General features: G+C 37.8%; 2 protein-coding genes and 1 long non-coding RNA gene across 3 annotated transcripts; 2 read left to right on the forward strand and 1 right to left on the reverse strand.

The window, feature by feature from the left end:
• Positions 1–1,221: 1,221 nt before the first annotated feature.
• LOC141434696 (carbonyl reductase [NADPH] 1-like) lies at positions 1,222–19,194 on the forward strand. Its single transcript, XM_074097128.1, has 2 exons — positions 1,222–1,983; positions 18,243–19,194. Exons 1-2 carry the CDS (start codon positions 1,350–1,352, stop codon positions 18,428–18,430), a joined length of 822 nt encoding a protein of 273 aa, XP_073953229.1. The 5' UTR covers positions 1,222–1,349; the 3' UTR covers positions 18,431–19,194.
• LOC141434694 (uncharacterized) lies at positions 9,079–15,369 on the forward strand. Its single transcript, XM_074097127.1, is given in 10 exon segments — positions 9,079–9,786; positions 10,284–10,365; positions 10,511–10,546; positions 10,874–10,952; positions 11,251–11,421; positions 11,514–12,093; positions 12,444–13,567; positions 14,010–14,276; positions 14,278–14,393; positions 15,065–15,369. Coding segments are annotated over 9 exon segments (2,646 nt in total). The 5' UTR covers positions 9,079–9,786; positions 10,284–10,291; the 3' UTR covers positions 15,264–15,369.
• A 3,317-nt stretch (positions 19,195–22,511) lies between the features above and the next one.
• LOC141434697 (uncharacterized) lies at positions 22,512–23,794 on the reverse strand. Its single transcript, XR_012452084.1, has 2 exons — positions 23,533–23,794; positions 22,512–22,868 (listed from the first exon to the last, which is right to left on the reverse strand). It is a non-coding gene; the product is annotated as an uncharacterized lncRNA (long non-coding RNA).
• Between the last annotated feature and the right edge of the window lie 567 nt (positions 23,795–24,361).

Raw genomic sequence — 24,361 nt, forward strand, 5'->3', positions numbered from 1 at the left:
CGTGGACATGCCACTAACTATTAATTTAGTTAAAATGTATTACATTGCTTTTTTTTGTACAAACTTCAACGTTAGTGTGATTTAGTTAATCTAAGTTTCAAATAAAAAAACTTTCGAACAGTTCAATAAATCGTTCTTAATTATTCCAGCTTCATTACTATTTGAATTTGTTACTAAAGAAAATAAAAACAAAATTTGTAAAAAAATGAAGCAATTTTTTCTTTTATTCTTAATTCCCTTTTGCTCTATTCATGTGGCTGTTTCATAACGTAACTAGTTTTCTAAGAAGGAACACGACTACACATGACATGATTTAGTTTAAAAATAATCTGGAACTACAAATCGTTTCTTAATTACATGACCACCACTGTATATAATATAAAAAATTTCTCACGAACATAGATCATAGAACACAGAACAGATATAGAGCGGAACATAGATGTCGCTAGTGCATAGATGTAGCGTAGTAGAAATAAGCAACCTGAGATACGAATGCATAGGAAAAAAATCGTGTCTAGATTCCTGTCCAGCGGTGGTGTAGGGGTTTTAGCACGCAGCACGGATTGCTGAGGACCTGGGTTCGACTATGTCTCAGTTTGTATTTTCGATAAAAAAAATCTGTCTGGGAAAGACAGCGTGGCAACAAACAGGGCAGGTGGAGGTGCCAACAGCGCAAACTAAACTACTTATTTTAATGTATCTGATGGAAACGGAAACAGCTGAGCGGAGCGAAGCGAGTTAAATGAAGCTTATCTATTGGCTAATGAAAAACATTTTTCGCAACACATCCTCGCACATCTCTGGTGGAAACGCTGCTTAGCTGGCACTTCTGTTGTTGTTGTTGTTTTTTAAAAAAATATGGCGCTGTCCATTGGAGGACAATTTTGCCAGTGTCTAGTAGGTTTTGCCGTTGTACGGTAAAAAAAATCTAGAAAACGAAATATGACATGAGACGTAATGGTGGATGAACGATGACAGCGCGAATTCCACTTCTGTAGTTAGTGTCAGGTTTATTTAGCAGTCCTATTTTAGTTACATGTTACTACTTTTTACTTAGCTACCTCCTAAATCTACTAAAAGTTTTGTAAGACAGTAGAGATATACTGTTTTGAGCAGCTACTGTTTTCTACAGTTTTTTTAAGTTCGAATCGAACTGCTGATTTTTGCTTCGAGAGGGTTGGCAACACTGCTTCATTCAACTCAACTGTCAGTGAGTCGAGACTCGCCCGCCAGTTGTAGTTGTAGTATCTCTTATTAGTCTGTGCGCCAGTTGCCGAACGCGAAGCAAGATACATACCTACCGTCGGACTTAAATTAGTTGGAGCATCGTAATTATTTATCGCAATAAAATGGTTACCAAGGTAGCAGTAGTGACCGGTGCAAATAAAGGAATCGGCTTTGCTATCGTACGCGGCCTCTGCAAGCGGTTCAAGGGTGAAGTTTATCTTACATCCCGCGATGAAACTCGAGGCAAGAGCGCCGTGCAAGAACTTGAAAAAGAAGGTTTATTTCCTAAATTTCACCAGTTAGATATCACTAGTATCAAGAGCGTTAAAGTTTTCCGCGACTACGTTAAAGAAAAGTACGGTGGTATCGATATTTTGGTCAACAACGCCGCTATTGCGTTTAAAAGTGCTGCGACTGAGCCAGTTGCCGTGCAAGCGGAGCAAACTTTGTTTGTCAACTACTTCAGCTTGCTGTCAACTTGTGAGGTCTTATTCCCTATACTCAGAGACGGGGCCAAAGTAGTTAACATCTCGAGCTCTTGTGGTCACTTGTCACAGATTCCCAGTGTGGCCCTACGAAACAAGTTTAAGGATGAGAATCTCACTGTGGAGCAGTTGTCTGACTTGATGAATCAGTATATTGAAGCGGCAAGGCAGGGAACACAGGCACCGGAATGGGGCAACTCTTCATATGTGGTGTCCAAAGTCGGTGTAACAGCACTGACTAAAATTCATCAAAGAATGTATGATAATCGCAGTAAGTATACATTATTTCAGTTAATTCAGCATTCTTTATTGAACATTTTTAACCAATTTTTACCATTTCAAATTATGCCCCATTTTGAGGCAGTAACCATACACAACTCAAAATTAAAAATGGATGATTCCACCACCTCGTCTCGAGCGGTTTATATTCTTCATATGGATTTGTATGGGCATGCGCTTACTATCAACTCTGTAGTGTCACTGGATCGCCTCACTCGCGAGGTTGCCACACACGGACGGCGAGTAGAGTGGACGCTGCCCGCACGCTTGCGATGCGGTGATCTCAACCCCCTCCACCCCCCTTCATTACACTGCGCGAGGTCCACTCGTTCTCAACACGCCGTCTGCGCATGGACCACCTGTCGAGTGTCGACCAGGAGTGGATGCCTAATGTCGATGAGGTGCTGGTCAGGTGAAGGGTGGCTCTAATGAGCTGTAACCTTTATCTCTTTTAATAAGTACAAATTCTGCTCTGCTGATTCAAATAAAAAACAAAAACATAGCCTTAAATTTAACACGGATCCGTGTCTTAAGCATACCAGGGGTTAATTAAAGGCATAGAGGAGGGACTTAAAGGGGTAAAAATTAGTAACAGTATAAAAAACAAAAACACATACAAAATAAGATTATAATCTGAACTTTTTTGAAGAGGTATCGATGTGTGTATAGGTGGTTGTTTGTTAATTCTTTTGTGCAAAAACTCCTGAATTAATTTTGATGAAATCAGGCACCCAGATATTTTATATCCTGGAAAATTACATAGTTACAGCAGGATTGTGATCAGTTAGTGTAATTATATAATAAATAGCATAAAATAAAAAATAACACCGGCCTAGTGCGAGTCGAACTTGACATTAGCAAAAGATGGCAAAAAAAATGTTTGTTGTATTGTATGGGAGCCCCCCTTAAATATTTATTTTATTCTATTTTAAGTATTTGTTCTAACAGAAATACATCATCTGTGAAAATTTCAACTGTCTAGCTAGCTGCCTATCACAGTTTATGAGATACAGCCTGGTGACAAACAGACAGACGGACAGTGGGGTCCAATAGGGTTTCGCTTTTACCGTTTGGGTATTGAACCCTAAAAATGTACACCTTGTTTTAATGACCTGAAAATAAAAAAAAATTAGAACCCCAATCTAAAGTATAGTATGGTCTGTCCCAGAATTCGAGATACTAAAATGACGTTTCATGTGTTACCTGTTTTTTGCGTCTCATAAATAGTGATGTGCCGCAACCGGTTATTACCGAAAGATTTTGTAGGTACCTATGTATGTATGTCGTAAAATATTAAGATATGAACGGATCCGTGATGTACTAAAATGTAGGGCACTTAGGACATTCTAGAAAAGGTAAAATAGGTCTAATAAAAATGCGACCGTTTCGAGATATTTCGACTTTTTATAGATGTTGATGTTTAAGTTTCAATTTCATTCTAAGTAAGTTTTACATTAACTAAATAATATGAGAATAATGAATATTTGATTTATTATTCTATGATATGAATATCTAAATAAAAACACGAGAAAACGCACTGATCACATCCGATGACAATACGAGTAAAGTAACGAAAATCGGTTGAATACCACTTGAATACGAAAAACATGAACAATGACGTTGTGATATCTGAGGGCCTACTCCGGAATTCGAAATCAAAGTTCGTACCGTAACGTCCCTCTCACTTACGTATTAAATTAAATAGTAGTGTCAGAAGGACGGAACGACACGAACTCGATTTTCGAATTTCGTAGTAGCCCTGCTGGTGCTGGCCCTGACTACGAAATGCAAAACTGAACTTCGTATGTTGCCGTCCCGCTGACGCTTATCTCATTCAATACGCGAGTGAAAGGGACGGTGCCATACGAACTTCGTTTTTCTAGTTTTGTAGTAGCCCCTCTGTATTATTTTTACGTTGGCACTAAGTGATGAACACTGTATTTTTACCTGTGCTTAGATTTCATCACTTTATCGTATGATAAAGTAAAATGGAAAGTAGAATATTGAATGCATTAATGTTATTTTTGTTATCGTAAAATAAACATTTTATCGGTTATTTACGAAACCGGAATCACGGAGCAGCACTGTTCCTTTTATGCTGGCCACATTATTTTTACGTTTGACATTTCAGACTGTCATTTTAGTATCTCGAATTCTGGGACAGACCATAGGTAGGTATATCTGTTTATGAATCACTGTACTTTATAGCTAGAAGATCACAATAAACCTGATAATTCGTAATGATAATAATAATAATATCAATCTTCTACTAGACTAGTTAATTATGTCTAAGGATTATTAATTTATGTTGTAACTTCGATGGCTTTCTTAACAGACTCTCTTATCTATACCGTTAATACTTTGAGTATCATGTAGGGTACAAGATAAAATCTCAAGGTGATATTTGATAACAATTAATTGAATCTGTAGGTGTTGTGCAGAATGAACTGCAACCCTGTCATCGTACCTGATACTAGCCCAAGCCTTAAGCTGCCACTTACAGTAATAATAGTAAATTTAATACTGAAATTGAAGACCATCTTATATAACTTTTCTACAAGCCCTATGCCCGTAGTGAGGGATAACAGTAACACCTCGACAATCTTATATAATTTTTACATCACACTTGCTCGTAAACAGTGTCGTAACATGCAGGCTACCTTGGTTGCAACCCCCCCAAATAAAACCCTCGACCTTAATGTGCTTGTCATGAAACCCGTGGTTGGTAAATGAGTCATTGCGCGTACTGATAGTGGTGCGCGCGCAGGACCACACGCACACGCGGCTCATCATCATCATGCTGCGGGAGGGGGAGGGCAAGGGGCCAAGAGCGCAGCCTAAGGTGTCGGCAATTTTTGTAAAAAATATTTTTTCTTTTACAAATATACAAATTTACTCGCAAATGTGATGAAAAACATTATATGTCGCACGGTCGGTACTAAAATTACGAACATCGACTCATTAAAGCCCTCAGTCTTCGACTACGGGCTTCTAATACTCTCGCTCGTAATTCCTGATTTACCGCCCTTAAGACACAATGTATTATTTTAAAGTAAATAACAGAATCAGAGCAGTTGGGTCTTGTTCCAAATAGAACCTTTTCATAATCCCTCTTCTCTACTAGCAGTACTCGCGGCTTTGCACGCGTATACCATATCCGGCATCTATATTGAAATTCCGGGATTTTATAAAATTCCCATGGGAATTTCCAAAGAAAAAACGTTGTGACCTTTATGTGTAAACAACACCTGTATAAAATTGCATGTTTCTGCACCTAGTTGTAGGACCGATCCAATCGGAAAATTAGGATAAAAAGTGACGTATGTTCTTCCCGAGATCTAGCTAAATATCTGCAAATCAGACTTTATCCCCATCCATCCAACTGTTTTAGTATGAAACCGTAACAAACACACGCACTCACTCACAAACTTTCGCATTCATAAACCGAGTTTTTTGGCACAGTCATCCTGATTAGGTATATTTACTACAAGTACTAGCTTTTGCCCGCGGCTTCGCCTGCGTGGAATTCGGTTACCGCGCGCTGTTCCCTCGGGAACTGTGCAGTTTTCCGGGAGCCACCTCTGTGCCAAAAATCACGTTCACCCGTCGCTCCGTTTCGTTTCGACGTGAAAGACGGACAAACACACAAAAACATTTTCGCATTTATAATATTAAGTATGGATTTCAACAAATTGCGTAATAACCAAGCAATTTTATGCTCATGCTCAAAGTAAACATGGCCAAAATACTTCTGAAAGGATAATAAAAGTCCAAGTTAAATATTAATGGTTGTATTGTTCACTAAGTCTTTCATACATGACCATGATATGTCCCAGTTTGATTATCCATCAAATACTTTAAAAGTTATTTTAACTATAACATAATGTAACATCTATTATAATTTGCTGTTTAATAAACAAGACGTGCAGACATTGACTAGATAAAATGAGACTACCCTCAAACAGCATCAAACAAAACATAGGTTATTGTCATACTCCTATGTTTGATGCTGATTGCAGATACTGCGGAAGTATTACATAAAGGAAGGAGGGCAAACTTCTATGGACACTGCTTCCAACAATCCTTTCTTTGCACCCACCCCGTTTAAATTTGGGGGGTAGCAAACTTAACACCATCTTGTCATCAAGTAGAGAAACTCTAAATTGTACAGCACACTGTCGATGTTTCTTAACTCTAATTTTATTCTTCTCTCGGATGTCGGTACCCAGGCATATTATCATCTCCTTGCAGTGAGATCTCTCATGGGCAGTTGTGTCACAGTGATACTGTGGCCCCACACAACTGCCCACTTCCGCGGTCGCCGAGTCACTTATCATGAGTAACATTTAACATCAATCAGAATGTAGTAGACTTTACTGCTGCGCATGGTGTATTTGGAAACAAGGGCACGCGCATAAATAAACTTGGCATATAGTGCACATGTAGCGAGTGTCCTTGCGTTTCTTCTGTTTCGCGCACACTTTGCACCGCTGATACTTGTCCGCTCGGGCCGGCATGTGCTGCGCGGCCGCCGGCGGCAACAAGCTCACGGGATCCTTGATACATCTGTTAACTCTCAACGGTTTGTCCAAACTTATTTGCGAATTGTTGTACGTCTCTATCAACTGTCTTATCAACTTCGTCTGAAACTGCGCGAACGATTGCCTAGCTACATCCTTCATCATTTTAAAACAATTGAAAGCATTCAATAAATGCATGTCCACAATGTGAAATAACAGCTTCTTGTGCCAGTGCAATGGCAACAAGCTACGGATCGAAGACATCATGTAATCAGCGGTGTCCAAGTTCGGATTGTTTATGTTTTTAGAATAGTCTATGGACGCGTTCGGTTTCGTTATTAAATTGCCTGTTATCTTATCCTTTTTCGTTGTCGGCGTCATCCCGTCGTTGTGAATGGTTGTCAACATGTACGTGTATGATTTGTGGTGCCACTGGATCGCTGTGAGCGGAGGGCAATAACCCACGGATATTACACCATTATCCAAGTTTTTAATAAAGTCTGGCATCCCGGGTTTGTTCTTGACGGTTTTGCCACAAGCGTAGATGTTGTTATCGTACAGATATTTAAACAATCTGGGGCTTGTGTACCGTTCGTCGACGTACAAGTGTCGGTAGGAATTGAAATATGGCTTCAGCAAACCAACTACCACGGTTTCTGATGATCTTAGACTGTTAAGTATGTATTGATCTGTTTTCTCAGCGCCAAAATAAAGCGTGAAGTCAACAATTAAGCTTGTGGTCAGATCCCGCAGCAAAAATAATTTAACACCGGGTTTCTTTAGGTCACGTTTGCAGGTAATTCCCTTGTAAGGTATAACGCATTCATCCACGGTTAGGACTTTCGATGGATTCAGTATGGCGTTTTTAAATTTCTCTCGCGCGTGGTTTACGAGAAAGTCTATTATGCTGAGCTGGGCGGTGCTGGTCGGAGCTCTGAGAAGATACAAAATTGAGGAAAATCTTGAGCGACCCATGAGTGCCCCGAAAATGGGCGAGTACAGTAGGTGGTCCGTAGCCCAATGTTCATCAAGTTTCAACCTTTTATTTCTGGTCATAAGCATACAGACGGTTAAGAAAATATAAAACTCAGCGATGGTGACGTCCTGCCATTTCTTAAGATGACAATTTGCGGGGTTCATCGGGTTACTCTCATCGGCAATGAATTCCCTGTACGTTTGATTGATGCTGGCGACAATTTGTAGCATTATGTCGTTATCGAAATAGTAAAGGAAGTAGTCTAGTTCTCTTGCGTCTTCTCGCATTAGGTCGGGATGCATTTCTAAGGGTGCCTCTTGGAATGGGACGACGACGGGTTCGAATCTTTCTGATGTCCACACGATATCTGTGTTGGACGAGGATTCCGAGCACGGGACCTCTTGGGATTGTTCCTCTTGTTCATCTTCTGAGGTCTGAAACAAACCAGATAACGTTATATTTGCCGCTCAAAATAAAATACCACGAGATCTCGAGCTTTGCGTTACATTTCTCGAGTTCCCGATAAATTTAAGGATGAGTTGTCATCACAGCTAGTGAAACTAACCAAATATTAATCGAAAAAAAAAGTACTAATTCATACTACAATCCCCAAAACCTAGTTCCCTAACTGTTTTATACTGTGATTCCTTAACATGTGTGTGTGGCTTAGATATGTACGTATGCAGCCGACACGAGTGTATGTACCGTCCGTGCCGGAGAACCCCTGGTATAATCTTTAAAATCTTTAAATTAAAGCGGCACATAAAATACATCCAATCGTTCCCAAACTGATAACACGAACCACTTCTTATCTATGTGATTGTGTTGTCAAAAGCATATACTCGTAGTACATTGAAGTTTAATAAAAACACCTGTCGAACTGTTTGGAACCAGCTTTTCATGTAAATATGTCCTTGTTCACTTTAGAGAACAAACGGTGTCTGTTTTATCAATAGCTATTAGAAATCATCGTTTTAGATGTCTTTGCATCCTAAACCCAAATCTTCTTAGCAATAACGGTCTGTACAAAAGGGCTGGTAGAGTCTAAATAATTTGCAAAATAAACATTAAATACCCCGTCGATAGTTTCCTGCACCAAACGCAAGCTATAAGGAGTCCCTATGGTTATTTATTAGTCAAAACATCAAGGTAGCCTGAAGACAGTGGTGAAATAGAACGATTAAGCCGAACACTTACCTCGTATTCCTCAAGCATAGCATCCGTTTCACAGAACTCGTCCATTGCATTCTGCGCTTCCATCATCCTAAGCAATTCATCAGAGAACTTGTCATCCATATTGGCGAGTTATATGCAACAATCGCAACGCAATCCTTATTGAGACAGTTGTGGGGCGTTAGAACGGCTTTGTGATCTGACCGGGTTTGACGTTAGTTTTGTTTTGTCCGCGAATATCGACCGCCGGGAGCAGTTTAACACGGCTGCGCGAAAGTGTTGCCAGGCCAGGTGTGACGTGGACGATCAACTAAAAGGAATCCTAATATCTGTTGCACGCAAATTGGTTGGCGTTCCACGAGAACTTTGCACTTCCCTAGAGTAAACAGTAACCTATGAATATATGATAGCGTAATTAAGAGCGTGCAAACAAAAAGTTGGCCATTCAGTGGTTTTGAGGTTTTTCCGATGCCTTATTAATGTCTAAATGCTTACATTTTTTAAGAAAAAACTAATGTACCGTATAGATAAACCCTTAGTCTGAAGCATAGGCGTGATTTAAATTTATTTCCATCAGCGATTTTTTTTTACCAAATCATTTTGTTGGTGGGGTTTTACAAAAATACGCGTCAGAGCTGACTTTCATGTGAAATATTTCCATTAAAACCCACCCCAAATGATATAACTTTGGTATTTTCTAGTAAAACATATAGTCTTTTCATAGATAAAGACATCACGTGTATCAAAATATTAGTTATTATTATTCAAATACCATTCTACAAAATGTCTAAATCGGTCAACTTTATCATTTTTTTTCTCATTTATTAGAATGTATTTGCAAAGAAAACAATTTTATTATGAATCTACAGGAAACGTTTAGTCTGTAGTATTTTTTTCAGCGCTTAATAATAGCTAGTTTAATTTTGGCAATTTTCTAAACTTCGGTCCAAAATCGATTATATAACCTCGCGCGTAAATAGTTACGACTCAGTAAGCGCCGGGCTCTGCCGAAGAACGGACGTATCGCTCTGCGCTCACCGATCCGCCGCTCTCAGGTTAACAACCTGTACAAGGTTTACTGCAAACACCCGGGAGTTATAGCGCGTCCACAATTGATTGATACTTGGTAAGTAATTTTACATGTCATAATTAAATATTTTAATTCTTCGCAATTTTCGCTCAAACTAATACGGGTAGATGCATTTTACATTTCACAAGCATTTATTTAACTTGTCCTATTAGTATGTATGTTAGTGTGTTAGTATTGGTTAAATTTTGGAAGCTAAATTCGACCCACTTCCCGATTTCTGATTGAGCTGAAACTTTGCGTGCATGTGAGAATTAAATCACAATAGTATATTATTATGACATGAAGCTGATCTGATGATGGAGCTGGCAGGTGGCCATAAGAACTCTGCAATAAAATGATATAATCCTATCGAGTTTGGGCTCATTACATTTGTCTTGACGAGTACTTTGGTCCTGGGTGGTAGTCATGGACAAAGGTACAGTCAGCAAAAAAAAAATATATTAAAATATAAAATGTAACTAATTTATTAAAGCTTTTATAGCTTTATATATTTATGTGTAAATAAAAGCTTGTTTACAGTAAAAATCTTATAGTTTCAGATATGGGAAATAAACGAAAATTATTTGGTATAAAAAAACACAGTAACGTTAAAGTTACACGAGCTGCTTTAAAAAGGTTATTCATCATTATTAATTTCCATTACTGTAAATCCAAGATTTCAAATATAGTTCCATAAATATATTTTTTTTATTAAATTCACTCCATATCGAATTTATTGTAACATTACTTTTTATGGTTTTAACATGGCATTTATTTTCAGGCAAATAACAGAACAGCCTGAAACTGCTATAAAAAGGTTATTTTACCAATACTTATTTCCAATTACTTTACATCCGAGATCAATAATAAATACGATTTTTTGTTAAATTTAATTCAACGTTTTAAACATTCGTGATTCTCACTCATAGTCAAAATACCATATACGCGCTGCTAGGCAGACTTGACACCCCACACTTCAGTCTACTCGTGACCACGGCAACTGTAACGTTGCCGAAACGTCGAGGTAAATATTACTTGTGTAAAAATAGCGTGATAATTCCCGTATATGTTATTTTGACTATAAATTTAATTCAAATCGGATTTATGATTAATTTCTTGATTTTAAGATTGTATTTCTTTTCAGACGAAAAATAGAACACGCTAAAACGTCACCTGTTCATGAAACTTCTATAAGTCCTAATACAGAAGATATTATGGAAAATGTATGACGCATTCAGAGTATATATTTTTTCATTTAACAATATTTGATTATGCTGCATTTTTACTCAGTAATAATGTTTGTCTAGTTTTTAAAATATTTTATTAGGTACCACCAGCAAAATATGTGGTCTACTATCCTAAAGTTAATAATCGTTTGCATGTTACAAAACAATAATGCTAATAGACGCAATAGACGTGTCTGTCAACTTGAAAGTTCGATTATAGCGACATATTCATTTGATAGGAACTTGTTTTAAAATTGATAGACCACTTATTTAGCTGATGGTATAATGTTTCCAGGATATTTATTCAGCGTTGATAGATGATCTTCAAACATGTAAGATAGGTAATGAAATTCCTGTTACTGAACAGTTGGACACTGTAAGTATAAATTCTAGAGGTATGATTGAACAAGACATTGATGAAATTGAGCAAGACCTTCATAAAACACCTTCTGAAGATTTTAACTTCGTAAGTTTAGATTCTCAGTCACTTTTAATGCTTAATTTATTTTTAACCGACTTTTTATAACGAATTTTTATAAATAACTAACTTTCTTGCAGATCATAGAACCTAACTCTACGACTAGCCCACCATTTGTTATCGAAGGTCGTAGAATCATAGATTTTAATTATTTCATGGATCAAATAAAGGCCATGTCCGCTCATAACCCAGGCTTAGGCTGCGCACTAAGCAATATGGAAATTACGAAAGAACAACTCGTTGGCTTACAGTCAGTTACACACTTCAAATGTAATATGTGTAATCAAAGCTTTGCTATAAACTCGTGCGCAAATCATCAGGAAATGACTGTAAGTCACGCCGCCGTGACAGGATCAATATTAATTGGCTGTGGGCGAACAAATTTGAATGAATTGCTAACATCCATGGACTTACCAACTTTAAATGGAAGATTATACAATAAGTGTCACAATGATGTTTCTGATTGGTGGGCAACTGCTGCTGAACATAGCATGAAAGAAGCTGCCAAAGAAGAAGCTCAAATAGCAGCTGAATGCGGAGATACGATCAACGGCATTCCTGCAATTACAGTTGTTGCTGATGCATGTTGGTCTAAACGCTCTTACAGGACAAACTATTCTGCAGCATCAGGAGCAGCTGCAATTATAGGTTATAAAACAGGTAAAGTGTCATTTTTTGTATTGATTTCATTGGCAGAATTCGTGTTCAAACAGGAATCCATAGAAAAAATTATGTATCCTAGGATTCGAATCTAGAACCTTGACAATCCGTGTCACGCGCTTACACCAAAGTAGGTCAGGGTTCACACGTATAAATTTTTCTATAAATTTTTCTATCAACTCGAAATTCTGTTAGCTAGCACATTTTATGCATGTTTTTTTTGTTTTTTTTTTGTTTTCACATGTTTAACGGGTTTGGCTTTTTTTGGCAGCTTCTTCCATAATAAGTATCAAAAATATTAAAAATAATAAAAAAAAGATCTTCCATTATAATCATTATATTGATTACAGGTAAAGTGCTTCATATGGCCGTTAAAAATAAGTACTGTACAATTTGCGCCAGATCAGTAGCCAAAAATCAATCTCCTCCCACTCACCAATGCAACAGGAATCATACTGGATCTTCCACCAGTATGGAACAGGTTAGCATAGTAGAAGGATTTAAAACTTCAGTGGCCACCCATAATCTAATCTATGCGACCCTGATAGCAGACGGTGACGCAAGTACATATAAAAAAATTTTGGAAAGTCGGCCATACTCAAACGTTCAGGTGCAAAAAATAGAGTGTTCCAACCATCTGCTTCGAAATTACTGCAGCAAGCTCATGCAGCTACAAAAAGACACATCTATTCCACTACCTGAAAGAAAATTATTACCAATGGAAAAAATAACTCGACTTCGTACAGCAGTAAGAGCCGCAGCTCGGTTTCGCAAGGCTCAGCACACGAATGAATCTGAGAAAATTATTAATCTCAAAAACGACATATTGAACAGCCCGAAACATGTCCTTGGTGACCACAGCGCTTGTGAAAATTATTACTGCACGGAAGAAAGGAGAACTGAAGAAAATTTGGTACCGCTGGCTAAGACATTATTTAGAAAACTATCAGCCCTAGCAAGTCAGATGGCACTCAATTCAAAAAGCTTGTTATATGACGTAAATAACAATCGCGCTGAACAATTCAATAGCATAGTGGCAAAACATGTAGGTGGCAAACGTATAAATTTTTCATTGAAAAAATCTTACACAGCTCGTTGTCACGCTGCTGTTGTATCATTTAACACCGGGAAGCCTTTGACCTGTTTGTACAAAACAAACTTTGAAAAAAGTCCGAAAAAATCCATTAAAGATTTGGAATTGAAACGATGTGAGCGGAACCGTAGACGTAATAGAAGACCGGGCATAAAGAAAAAAATAGTGTTCAGGAGTGACAAGAATGACTACGGTGAAAGTTGCCAAAAACCTGATATGACGCCAGAACAATACGAGACTGCCAAAGATCTGTTTTTGCAAAACTTGAAAGACTTAGTAGAGAAGCGACACGAAGTTGAACGCGACACCATACTGCAGGCAGAGAGTACACTGTGGCTGGAGCTACGAAGAAGCCTGTTGACAGCATCGTCTTTCAGCAAAGTAAGTGCTACGGTAAACTATGTATTTCTATGTAGCTGCTACTGACGATTTCGTCTGCACAGATATCATATATAAATCGAGGCATAGATCAATGAAAGCAGATAGTGGGGGGTGCAGTAACTATCAAAATAAGCCCCATCATGCCCCCATATATGTTCAGCTATTTTCTTTTGTTCCAAATTTATGAGTGTTTGTGTAGAAATTATTAAAATCACCTTATTTGAACCTTTTCATAATGATGCATGAATAAATGATATGCCCTAACACCTACTATTCCAGTCATTATAAAATTATCTGTGAAAAGGTTTAAAGTGGCCTGACAATGAATTTGATTGACTGTACCAGCAGCCCGTGATGTACTGACTCGTATCCAATGTAAGTTTTTTCTGTCTATCTTAGTAATAGAATACATATTTACAAGAAAAATAACATTTTCTTCAAGGTTTGCAAAAGGAGGCCTAACACCAACTCTGCGCCACTCGTCAAGTCTCTTGTCTACTCGTACTCCTTAGGCAACGTAGCAGCTGTCAAGTATGGCAAGACTAATGAGACAGTAGCCATCAAGCAGCTGGAAAAGCAAGAAGGTGTCAACGTGCAGAAGTGTGGGCTCTTTATAGATTCCGAGCATTTTTTTTTAGGAGCGTCTCCTGATGGCCTGTTTGAAGAGGGAATAGTAGAAATTAAATGCCCATATTCGGCGCGAAACACCGACCCCCGACCCCGAACAGGCCATCATAGACAAAAAAATTAAATTCTGGAAGACTGATGGTACGGTAAATACCAATCATGATTGGTATTATCAAATACAAGGCCAACTCCATATCAGGTAATAGATACTGTTAACTAGAAAAAAAAAAAAACAATTCCACACAATATAATAATTATCTTCGTTTTTTTTTAATTAAGAACAAAAAACAATAACAATTTATTTATTTATTTGATTTATTATGAATATATCTTAGCTAATACATAAGCCAAAGCAGTTTCCCTTTAAAAATAAACAACTTTTGCCAACTTATAAACGTCCCCCTTCTGGGCACAGGTCTCTTCTCAGTATGAGAGGGTACGGATTGTAATTCTCACGCTGGCCCAGAAATTCACAAACAACGTTGAATTCTTTCGTAATTCCTTGCATGCAGATTTGCTCATGATGTCTTCCTTTGCTCAATTTTTATCATTAGGGTAGTTATATGCAGTAGGGTATGTAACATGCAGTAGGGTATTATGGTACAGTCGAGTTCATTAACTTGTGAGCAAAGATTTGATCAAAAAGATCTGAACACGCTTCTACGCCGTTAAAAATATTGATCAAAATTTTGCTCACAAGTTTATGAACTCGACTGTACTAGCTTGTAGAAGATAGGTATATATTTTATTCCAATTGCAATCTATTTGATCTACATTTCTATGTAGATCAAATAGATTGCAATTGTAAAGCGATGTCACCAAAAAGCGTGAATTAAACAAAAAACAATAATCGCGTGATTTTATTTTCAGCCAAAAAAATGTATGTTTATTTGCTGTATGGACGGGTGCTGAGTTCCGGCTCAAATCTATAAAAATTAATAAAGACGACCAATTTTGGACGAACAACATGGAACCAAAATTGATTCGTTTTTATCAAAATTGTCTTTTGCCAGAACTTGTCGACGGAAGGAAAAGTAGGACAATGCCAATTAGAAACATACTTTCCTAGCGTATTTAATACTACTCACAGGGAACCCTGATTCTTATTAGTATCAAGGTTCCCCGTGGGTAATATAATAATCTCCTTTATGCATAAATAAAAAATGTTTAAAATACTTGTTTTTTCTTAAGCTCACTAAAAGGTAAAATTATTGCCAATATTATATTATTTGATGCTAATATTAGCTATTTGCTAAGTACTATGTGCCCTCACACAATATACCATCATATATTATTATATGCGTTCGAAATATACTATACTATATACATAAAAGTAAATGTGTTTCGCGCACTGAAAAAAAATTTTTTGCAAGGTTTTTTTTACTGACTATACTTTTTATCGTTTTACCAGCTAGGCCAAGCACTTGTCAAGACGAGTCAACGAGCTCAAAGCCGATGTGGTTATGTCGATTTATTACTGAGTTCCTATGGCCATATTTCAGCTCCATCATCAGATCAGTCATATCATAATAATATTGCATTGTCATCTGATTTACACACGTTATGTAAAATCTTACTCAATCTGAAAATTTTAAGTGCATATTTAGTCAAGCTAAGCTTCCAAATTAATCCATATCTACCTATTAACTAACGTGCTAATAGGGCAGATAAAAAAAAACTTTTAATATATTAATTATTTTATTAAGAAATGAAAATATTTATATAACCACAAAAAGTTCTTAAGTTTACTACGGTGGAAAATGTACAATGATCAAGATGTGTTACTGTTGTCGGCAACGCCGCGTCGCACGCACACAGCACAAACCGTGTTAGTGTGCGGGCGACTCACGCCGCGGGCAGGAGATCGCGCGAGTGACGAGTTTGGACGAAATGTTTGCGCGCTCTTAATGGAAATTAGTGATCGTTTTTTTAAATCGTTTAAGTAGGTTCAGATAATTATTACCCTACAAGCAAACAAAGATGAGAAGATTCTGCAGCGGCTCAATTTTACTTACTCGAATATTTAACCCCATCAAAACAAATAAAGGAAAGAACGAACTCGTCGATAAATAATATAATTTTATTCACCATCACAACTAAAATTACAATACAAGAAAGATAACATTATTAAGTGAGGCATAATGGACGTGAGACTCAGCGAGGTCGCTGATTTTCAGTCTCCAACCAAACTAACTTAATAGTCTATTTAGAACTACGGATCTTTTTCCTAATTTGGTCCGTATTCGCGGCGGCGCCGTAGCGGCTGCATCTATTTGGCTAATTATTTTTGTTATTGTTTGTTTGTGTAAACCAAAGTTTGACTGAAACGAAAAGTTTCAAAAAATGACCCTGTGAAGCCGGGGCAGCTAGTATTTTGTAATTGTGCCTAGATTTACCGTCCCTTCGCTCTGAAGCCATAAAGCCGTCCATTGTAGACATGGTAATCTCAACTCCGCTAAGTGATCTGACTCACTAGATCCAGTCCCGGTGTCTGGTACGAATCCGCTTAATGAATCCGACTCCTTTATTGACTCCGGTTCTTTCGAGCGATTATTATTTATCTATGGCCGATGCGGCCCGGCTCGGTTCGGTAGGTAGGTACCAAGGTCAATGTACTGAACTGAAGTACCGATTCGTTTCGTCCTTTTAATGTTGAAAAATTCTAAATTGTGTATTTTTTAAAGAACTATGAGCTACTTAAAGAGCCTACTAGTTTCTGTTTGACTATTTGAAGCTTGAAAACAGTGTTAAATATGCGTCGCCCGCTCCGGTCATATTATATTGTGTTTTAATTCTATCTCATTTCTTTCCAATATAACCGAGCGAGAAGTCCGTCGCGAGTACCGACGTAGGTACCGGCTCACTCAGCGCCGACCAAACGTAAGATCCGATCCGAGTCGATAGTGAAAGCGGAGCGAGTGAGTGTGACGGCGATCACGAGCCGCTCGATCCGGCCGGACTTGGTCGGAGTTAGTAACTCCGGAGTCGATAAGATTTGAAAGGAGTTATGAAGGGATTCAGATCCGATTGAGGATCTGACTCTTTGAATCTTCAGATCCGGATTTACCCATGTCTGACCATTGCATACCTACCTTGAAAAATGTCTTTAAAGCTGCGCGTCCACTGCATCGGATTCGGAGCGTACACACCGCACGGAGCGACGGATTGTTACTCTGTATGGATTTCTACGGCGCAGAAATGCCGTTCCAGTGCACGCAGAACCATATAAATCTATACATAGCAACAAATCCGTCCGCTCCGTACGCTCAGATTCCGATGCAGTGGACGCGCAACCTAAACCTGTGTTTTTATGTACAGTCAGCGTCATATAGTACGTAGCAGTCAAGATCACCAAATACTTGGAAAATACAAAAATAGTCATTACCAGTGAATCAGTCAAAGCGGTCAAATTGTTCGAGAAATCCATCGTGTACAAATATAGTGGAGCATGCACGTCGCCAAATACTTTATAACATTCAAGCGACATTATACTGGCCAATTCAAGCCATATTAAAGGATCCGTTAATCCGGAATTCCGACAATGTAAATTAAAAATGTGAAAAAAGCCGTCAGGCTCCAAATGAAAGGCGGAACGATCACTGACAAGTTGGTACTCTTTTCGGTGATGTCAAAAACAAAAAGTAGAATCTGACGTGTTAATTCGCACTCAACACGAGATTAAACCTTAAAACCTTTTATATTAAAAGCTCAGTTTCTAGTGTGTCCATACTTTGGATATTATGGCTGCTACGCTATCAGTAGGATGTGCGTGCTCCGATTTATTTGTACGCGATGGATGTCCCTGAGCAATTTGATCGCCTTGATTGGGTCAATGTTAATGACTATTTGTATGTTTCCAAGTATTTGGTGATCTTGACTGCTACGTACTATTGACGCTGACTGTACTACCTGCACCCTGTACTATCTGACAGAGTCAAATCAAATATTTATTACGGACGCTTTGTTATGTCAGATATTGGTGCTGGTGACAGATATTGGTATTGCTTACTTTTGGTGTTCAATAAAGAGCCATTGTATCTTTTTCCAGACTTGCAAATAAACGCGGTGCATCCAGGTTACGTGGCCACGGACATGTCCTCCCACAAGGGTCCTCTGTCCATCGACGAGGGCGCCGCGGCGCCGCTCTGGGTCGCTCTGGACGCCGACTTGCGCGGCGCTTACGTCTGGTGCGACAGTCGGGTCGTGGACTGGGACGGCGAGAAGCCGGAAGGCTAAGGGACGAGCAAATCGGCCATCCTTGCACATTAAGGCCCAAAGTAACTTCTATTAAAAAAAGAATATGAAAGAATTCATAACTTTCAGTTTTAATATTGTTTTCACACCTCTCCTTCAGAAAAGTAACGAGAGGCAAAGTGCAACTTTTCTGTTCAAGGCTTTTCTAAGTGTTTTATTGCAAATGACATTTTTGGAAGTTGATAAATTGTAAAGCCAAGCCATTTTCTATGCTGGTTGTTCTTTAATAATATGTTGATATTTTTTTTCAAGTTTCTTAATGCTCGGTGTGAAATTTGTATGAACCACTCGGGAGCAAATTTATTTTCATCTTGGGCGTTAACACTTGAATCCCTCATTACGCTCAGGATTCTACTTTAGAATCCCTCGCTACGCTCAGGATTCTATTGTAGAATCCATCGCTACATTCTGGATTCAATGTACGCCCTCGCCGTAATACACCATTTTGCTCCCTTGTGACACAAATAACTATTTATCCTTGTAAGTCTCACCGTTTTTTTTTTAAAATTGCAGTGTTGTGTTTTTGAAAATTATTTAAACATAATTAGATTTTTAGTTTTTTTTTCGTAAATTGGGCATTTATTAATTTATTACAATTGATTTGCATCATATTTATGAGAGTTACGTAATTATATAATAATGGTTTTTCAATAAACTTTATGCATTAAGGTTAGCAATAACTCGTTTTTGTGCTCAAATATGAAGTGTTTATTAGCTGTCTAAGTAAATACATATTTTAAAAATAATATTTGTTTTACTGTAGCGTCACGTGTGTCGTACAGACGGTAGACATTTTACAGTTATTATCTGTAGTGTTGTGTCGCGTCAGAACGGTATCGGTTTCATACATTTTATATGGTTGCGTTCACATTTATCTGATGCAGTGTCATGTGACGGCTTGTGTTGTGTCGCATCAAAGCTAGAGAGAAAGAGAGAGTATCACAACACAACACGAAAGATAAAATGTGAAAGGAATGAAGGTAAATGTTGTATAGATGTAGTGAAAAAAGTTTTTACACAGGTCAAGTAAAAATCAATCTTACGTCAATGTGAACTTTGACGTGGAAAAACTTTACACTTAAACTAGATTTTGTTATTAATTGAACAAAACGTAATTTTACCTATTTATTTATTATTAAATAACCATTAACTTTATCTACATTCAGGAGCGGAGATCACAAATGCTATACTTTATATCACACTAAAATACTTATGATATAAGTGAACCGCCGTAAACTAGAACCCTTTCACAGTAAATGAATGAACGACTGTGACTTCATGTTCAATAACTGCTTATTTAGACAAGGTACTAAGGATCGAGATAACAGCGATTTACACGACATGAGTCCTAACCATTCGACTTCCAATTATTTTTACCAAGTTACTGTTCCTTCAAGTTGCAATGCATACCTACTACATGCAGCACCACAAAACATTATTGCGGGTTCGAATCTCCAACCGTTCATCGGTCCTGCGACAGACGTGGCCAGCCCAACGCCACTTCAGCGAACTAATTCTTTGAGCGTCGGTGACTAGTTCTTTGTCGGATAACGTGATTTCGGATTTTATCCTTCAAAGAAATAGCATTACTGTCTCCATAGCTCGCTGAGCGACGAATGATCTAAGTATTTTAGACGTATTCTGCCCCTCCGAAAAAGAGTTACGGTATAAGAGTAACACAAAGACAGATTTACACATACTTGGGGGTAAATGGTCCTTTATATTATTATGATTGTATTGCTGTTTGTTTTCCTCAAAAAAGAAAAAATAAAAATAAAATAAAGAATCCACTTTCAATAATTTTAAAAACCGTAGTCACACTGTATGACTTAACGTTATTTTTTTTTATTGATATGCAAACCCTATTTCAATAAAATTAAAGAGTAGACTACGCTGTTTTGTGTAAATTTTTACCAAATATACGAGGAACGACAGTCTTAAAATCGATATTACCCCCTCTATATCAAATTTGCATCGACATCTATGTTTCTTACATCAAAACGGCGCACAAAATTTGTTCACAGCGCGGTTTTGTGAACCTTTCACTATAGTTTGTTGACGTCCGTGACAGGGGTTGTGTCAAAGTAATATTGATGATTGATGCGCCGCGCGCTTTGTTCCAAACAGCCAGTCTAGTGCCGTAAGGTACTTTTTTTTACGTATATTTGAACGTGATTGACTCCTATCTCCTATTTGGGCTCCACATAAAACCAGCGTTACTGCACATAATGTGCGGCAACACATGCTGAGTGGAGACCCTTTTTGGTATCCTGCCGTGTCACCAAGTAACATAGTTGTAGTGCTAGTTCTAGTCTTAGTTTTAGGTGGTACTTATGGAGCCAAAATAAACCTTTCTTTCTATCTCACCTGATGTCAATGCAAATTTGCTATTTTTGTATTATTTATGATCTATCAAATAATCTATGCTAACTAAGGTATACATGACAACTTACCAGGGTTGACAATATTTTTCGCTTTAATTAATTAATTCAATTTCATTTCGTTCCATTTTTGTGTACTTTGAGCAAAAAATGCAAAAAATATAACGCGAAACAAGAAACGAAGCAGATCTTTGAGTAGGCCGCTTAACTAAAAACATTTCGACGAATTAGTTACTAAAACCCAGTTTAGACTCGCTAGAAAAATCCAAGTTGTACGTTGCGGCGCTCGATAGATCACTTTAAACTCGTTGGCGTTACGGAATCTCAACGTAAGCAACTTGCATGATTTTTCTTGCAGACCTAAACCAGGCTTATTGAGGTAGGTTTTGGCAATTTTACAGTATTTCACACAGACATTTACTATGCAGATCAACGATATAGGTAGAGTCATTCACGATGACGCGTGCCGTGATTCTTATTACAATGTCATTAATGTCTAATTTTGACAAAATCACGCGTCTTCGTGGATGGCACTAGCTGTATAGTATATTACCTCAAATGGCCAAGTTAAATTCAAACACTACCATTATTACAATTTGTCTATAATAAAGTACAACCAGCAGTAGAAGTTGATGAGCGGTTGCGGTGCTCAAAAACGACTCTATTGCCAAGGTAATAAGCTCATTCACTTCTGCTTCTAACTGTACATGTTATATAGTTAATTACATTTCGTCTATTCTATACAATTAGGTACTCGACAATCAAACAATTAAAATTGGTTTTTAGAGTATTTTTGTATTTTTCATTTCAACTCCAAATTTTGTTACAAATTTTGGAACATAGATGCACAGAAAAACCAGAATAAGAGACCAGCGCTGGGAATCGAACCCAGGTCCTCAAAAAAAGTAAAAGTAACAAAAATTTGGAGTTGAAATAAAAAATACTCCAAAAACCAATCTTAAAAAAAAATGTGTCATTGATTGGTGTCAAATACTCTTTAACTTTTACCGCCATATCGACATAATTTTCTACGTATTACAATATCTTTTAACCCCTCGTATGTCCTGACACAGATATGTGCCATATTTAAGGCTATTTTTTTTTTTTAATCAGCAGAATATGCTAAAAACAGATGAAATTAAACTAGAATTCAGTACTGTTTTCAGTTCCAACATATAAAGGGTTAAATCCGGTGCGTTCGAGAAGAAATAATAAAAAATGTTTTTATTTTGTAAATCTAATAAAAAACTTAGCTAAAAAAAAATTCAAAAGATTAATAGGGTGTATTCCATAAGAGGCCGTATTGTCTATCGCCCGGGGGCTCGCTATCTCTTTCAACAATCACATTCATCTCTTTCTACCCTGCTCACCGTGTGACAAAAAGAAGTGAAACGATTGTGATTCCGAGCGTGTTAGACAAGGTCTCAGTAGGGCTACTACGAAATATGTATCGTAACGTCCCTCTCACTCCCGTATTGAGCACAACAAGCAGCAGCGGGACGGCAAGAGACAAACTTCGGTTTTCGAATTTCGTAGTAGCTCCCCTGGTTCTATTATCTGTAACCATCATAACCAGCCTTCAAAGGTCAGATGAAGTAAATGAGTTGCAGAAACTTAACCGAAGTTTCAACGGCGGTAACAAAAGGGTCATGACCCCCCCGGAAAATGCCCATGACTGTGAAAGCAGTCTTACGCTTCTACTAGTCGATTTCCATTTTCAGTTCAACAAAATCGAACAACGGCACACTCAACTTGTCCTGCTCGAACATAACGTCCTCTGATATCTCAGCTTCCTTTATCTTCTTTTTTCTCTCTCTCTTAGTGCCAGTTAGCACCACAGTCTTTATTTTGTCGCCTTCCAAAAAGTGTACCTCTCTTGGTTTCTTCAGGGCCTTGATTTCAGCTCGCGTCATGTTCAAATGCTTCAGTTGGTGGTGAACTTTGACGTAGGGTTCTGATTTGAAACGAAGCCCGCATTCAGGACAGGGGTAGGTCAAGCCATCATGGCTTTTCATGTGGCGGGCCAGGACGGATTTACTCTGGAAAAAAAAAATTAAGAAAATTAAGATTGTTTTTTTGGAGTCTTTTGTATTTTTTATTTCAACTCCAAATTATTTTGTTACTTTTACGGTCATCCCGTGAAATCCAACGAAAATACAAACTGAAACATTGATGCACAGAAAAAGAGACCAGCGCTGCACCGAACCAGTGCTGCGCTGAGCCGAAGGAATGTTGACGTCTCTCGATGAGCTAAACCATAGATGTCGTTAATGTCGCTGCTTAAGTGACTAAGAAAAAAGCAGGCTGAAATGTGTGGTGCATGGGGACTCCTTGCCCAGTGGTGGCGTAAGGGTATGGCACGCAGCACGGAATGCTGAGGACCTGGGTTCGATTCCAGCCCTGGTCTTTTTTTTTTGGGTTTTTTTCTGTGCGTCCATGTTTCAGTTTGTATTTTCGTTTAAAAAAAAAATTTGTGATTTATTATAAGTGCCACTTCCAGCGACTGGGTGATTACTCGAGCGTTTATTTTATTTGATTTTCGTGGGCACATTTTTGATGTCTCTCTGTTGCAGTTTCTAGGTTATCTTGTAGAAGTACAGGACGTTTAAAAAATAATCGAAAATTATCACATTTATAAAAAAAAAAAATGTGAACACGAAAATAAACTTGTAGTGAACGTTTTTATCTTTAAAAATAACTCACCGAAAATGCTTTCCCGCAGTGGCAGAAGTGTGTTCTTTCCGGCTCTATCTTCAGATGGTGTAAATTAATGTGATTCTGTATAACAAAAACTATGTTTAATCAAGGCAATAAATAAGTAAATGTATTAAATTCATATTTAACACGCGAGACTTGAGAGCAAACATATTAAGTTTCATACAAATATCAAAGGGGATTAATCCCGGGATCACAAGCTTGGTAGTCAGGTCCTCTAAACACTAATATCCGGGCCACCATAATTGCTTAGTTTTTTGTTTTAGACATTATAACTGCGTTCGTAACAAGTAGTATAAGTATTACACTATCCTAAACTTAAAATACATAAAATAAAAATAAAAACTAAAACATATTTTTTTTATATAAAGGGGAAAACGAGCATGACATGAGGGGTATCACATGTGCGTTGCCGACCCTTTGAGAGACTGATAGGCTCGTTTTTTTAAAGGTCCCTTAGTTGTACCGCTCCGGAAACACTGTCCCAGGTAGCTGGTTCCATACTTTAGTCGTGCGTGGAAGAAATTACTTAAAGAGTACCCCTCAGGCGAGGTCCCGAAGATGCTGGCAGCGTTTCCACTTTGAATAGCCAAGCTAATTCTTTGTCCGAGGAAGCTGGCAGCTCTTCGGTCCAAGTCAGTGTTTTTCAACCTTCTCCATGACACTACCCCTTTAGTATGAAGAAATTATTTCGCGAGTCCCCTACCCGTTGCTTTTTTTTCATTTATTTTATTTTGTAACAAATATAGTTAATATATTAGTTAACGTTTTCTTAAAAAATATTTTTAAGCTTATTGTTTTTTCTTTTACTGGAGTA

The sequence above is a fragment of the Choristoneura fumiferana genome, chromosome 14 (genome assembly GCF_025370935.1).
Source record: "Choristoneura fumiferana chromosome 14, NRCan_CFum_1, whole genome shotgun sequence".
Lineage (NCBI taxonomy): Eukaryota > Metazoa > Arthropoda > Insecta > Lepidoptera > Tortricidae > Choristoneura > Choristoneura fumiferana.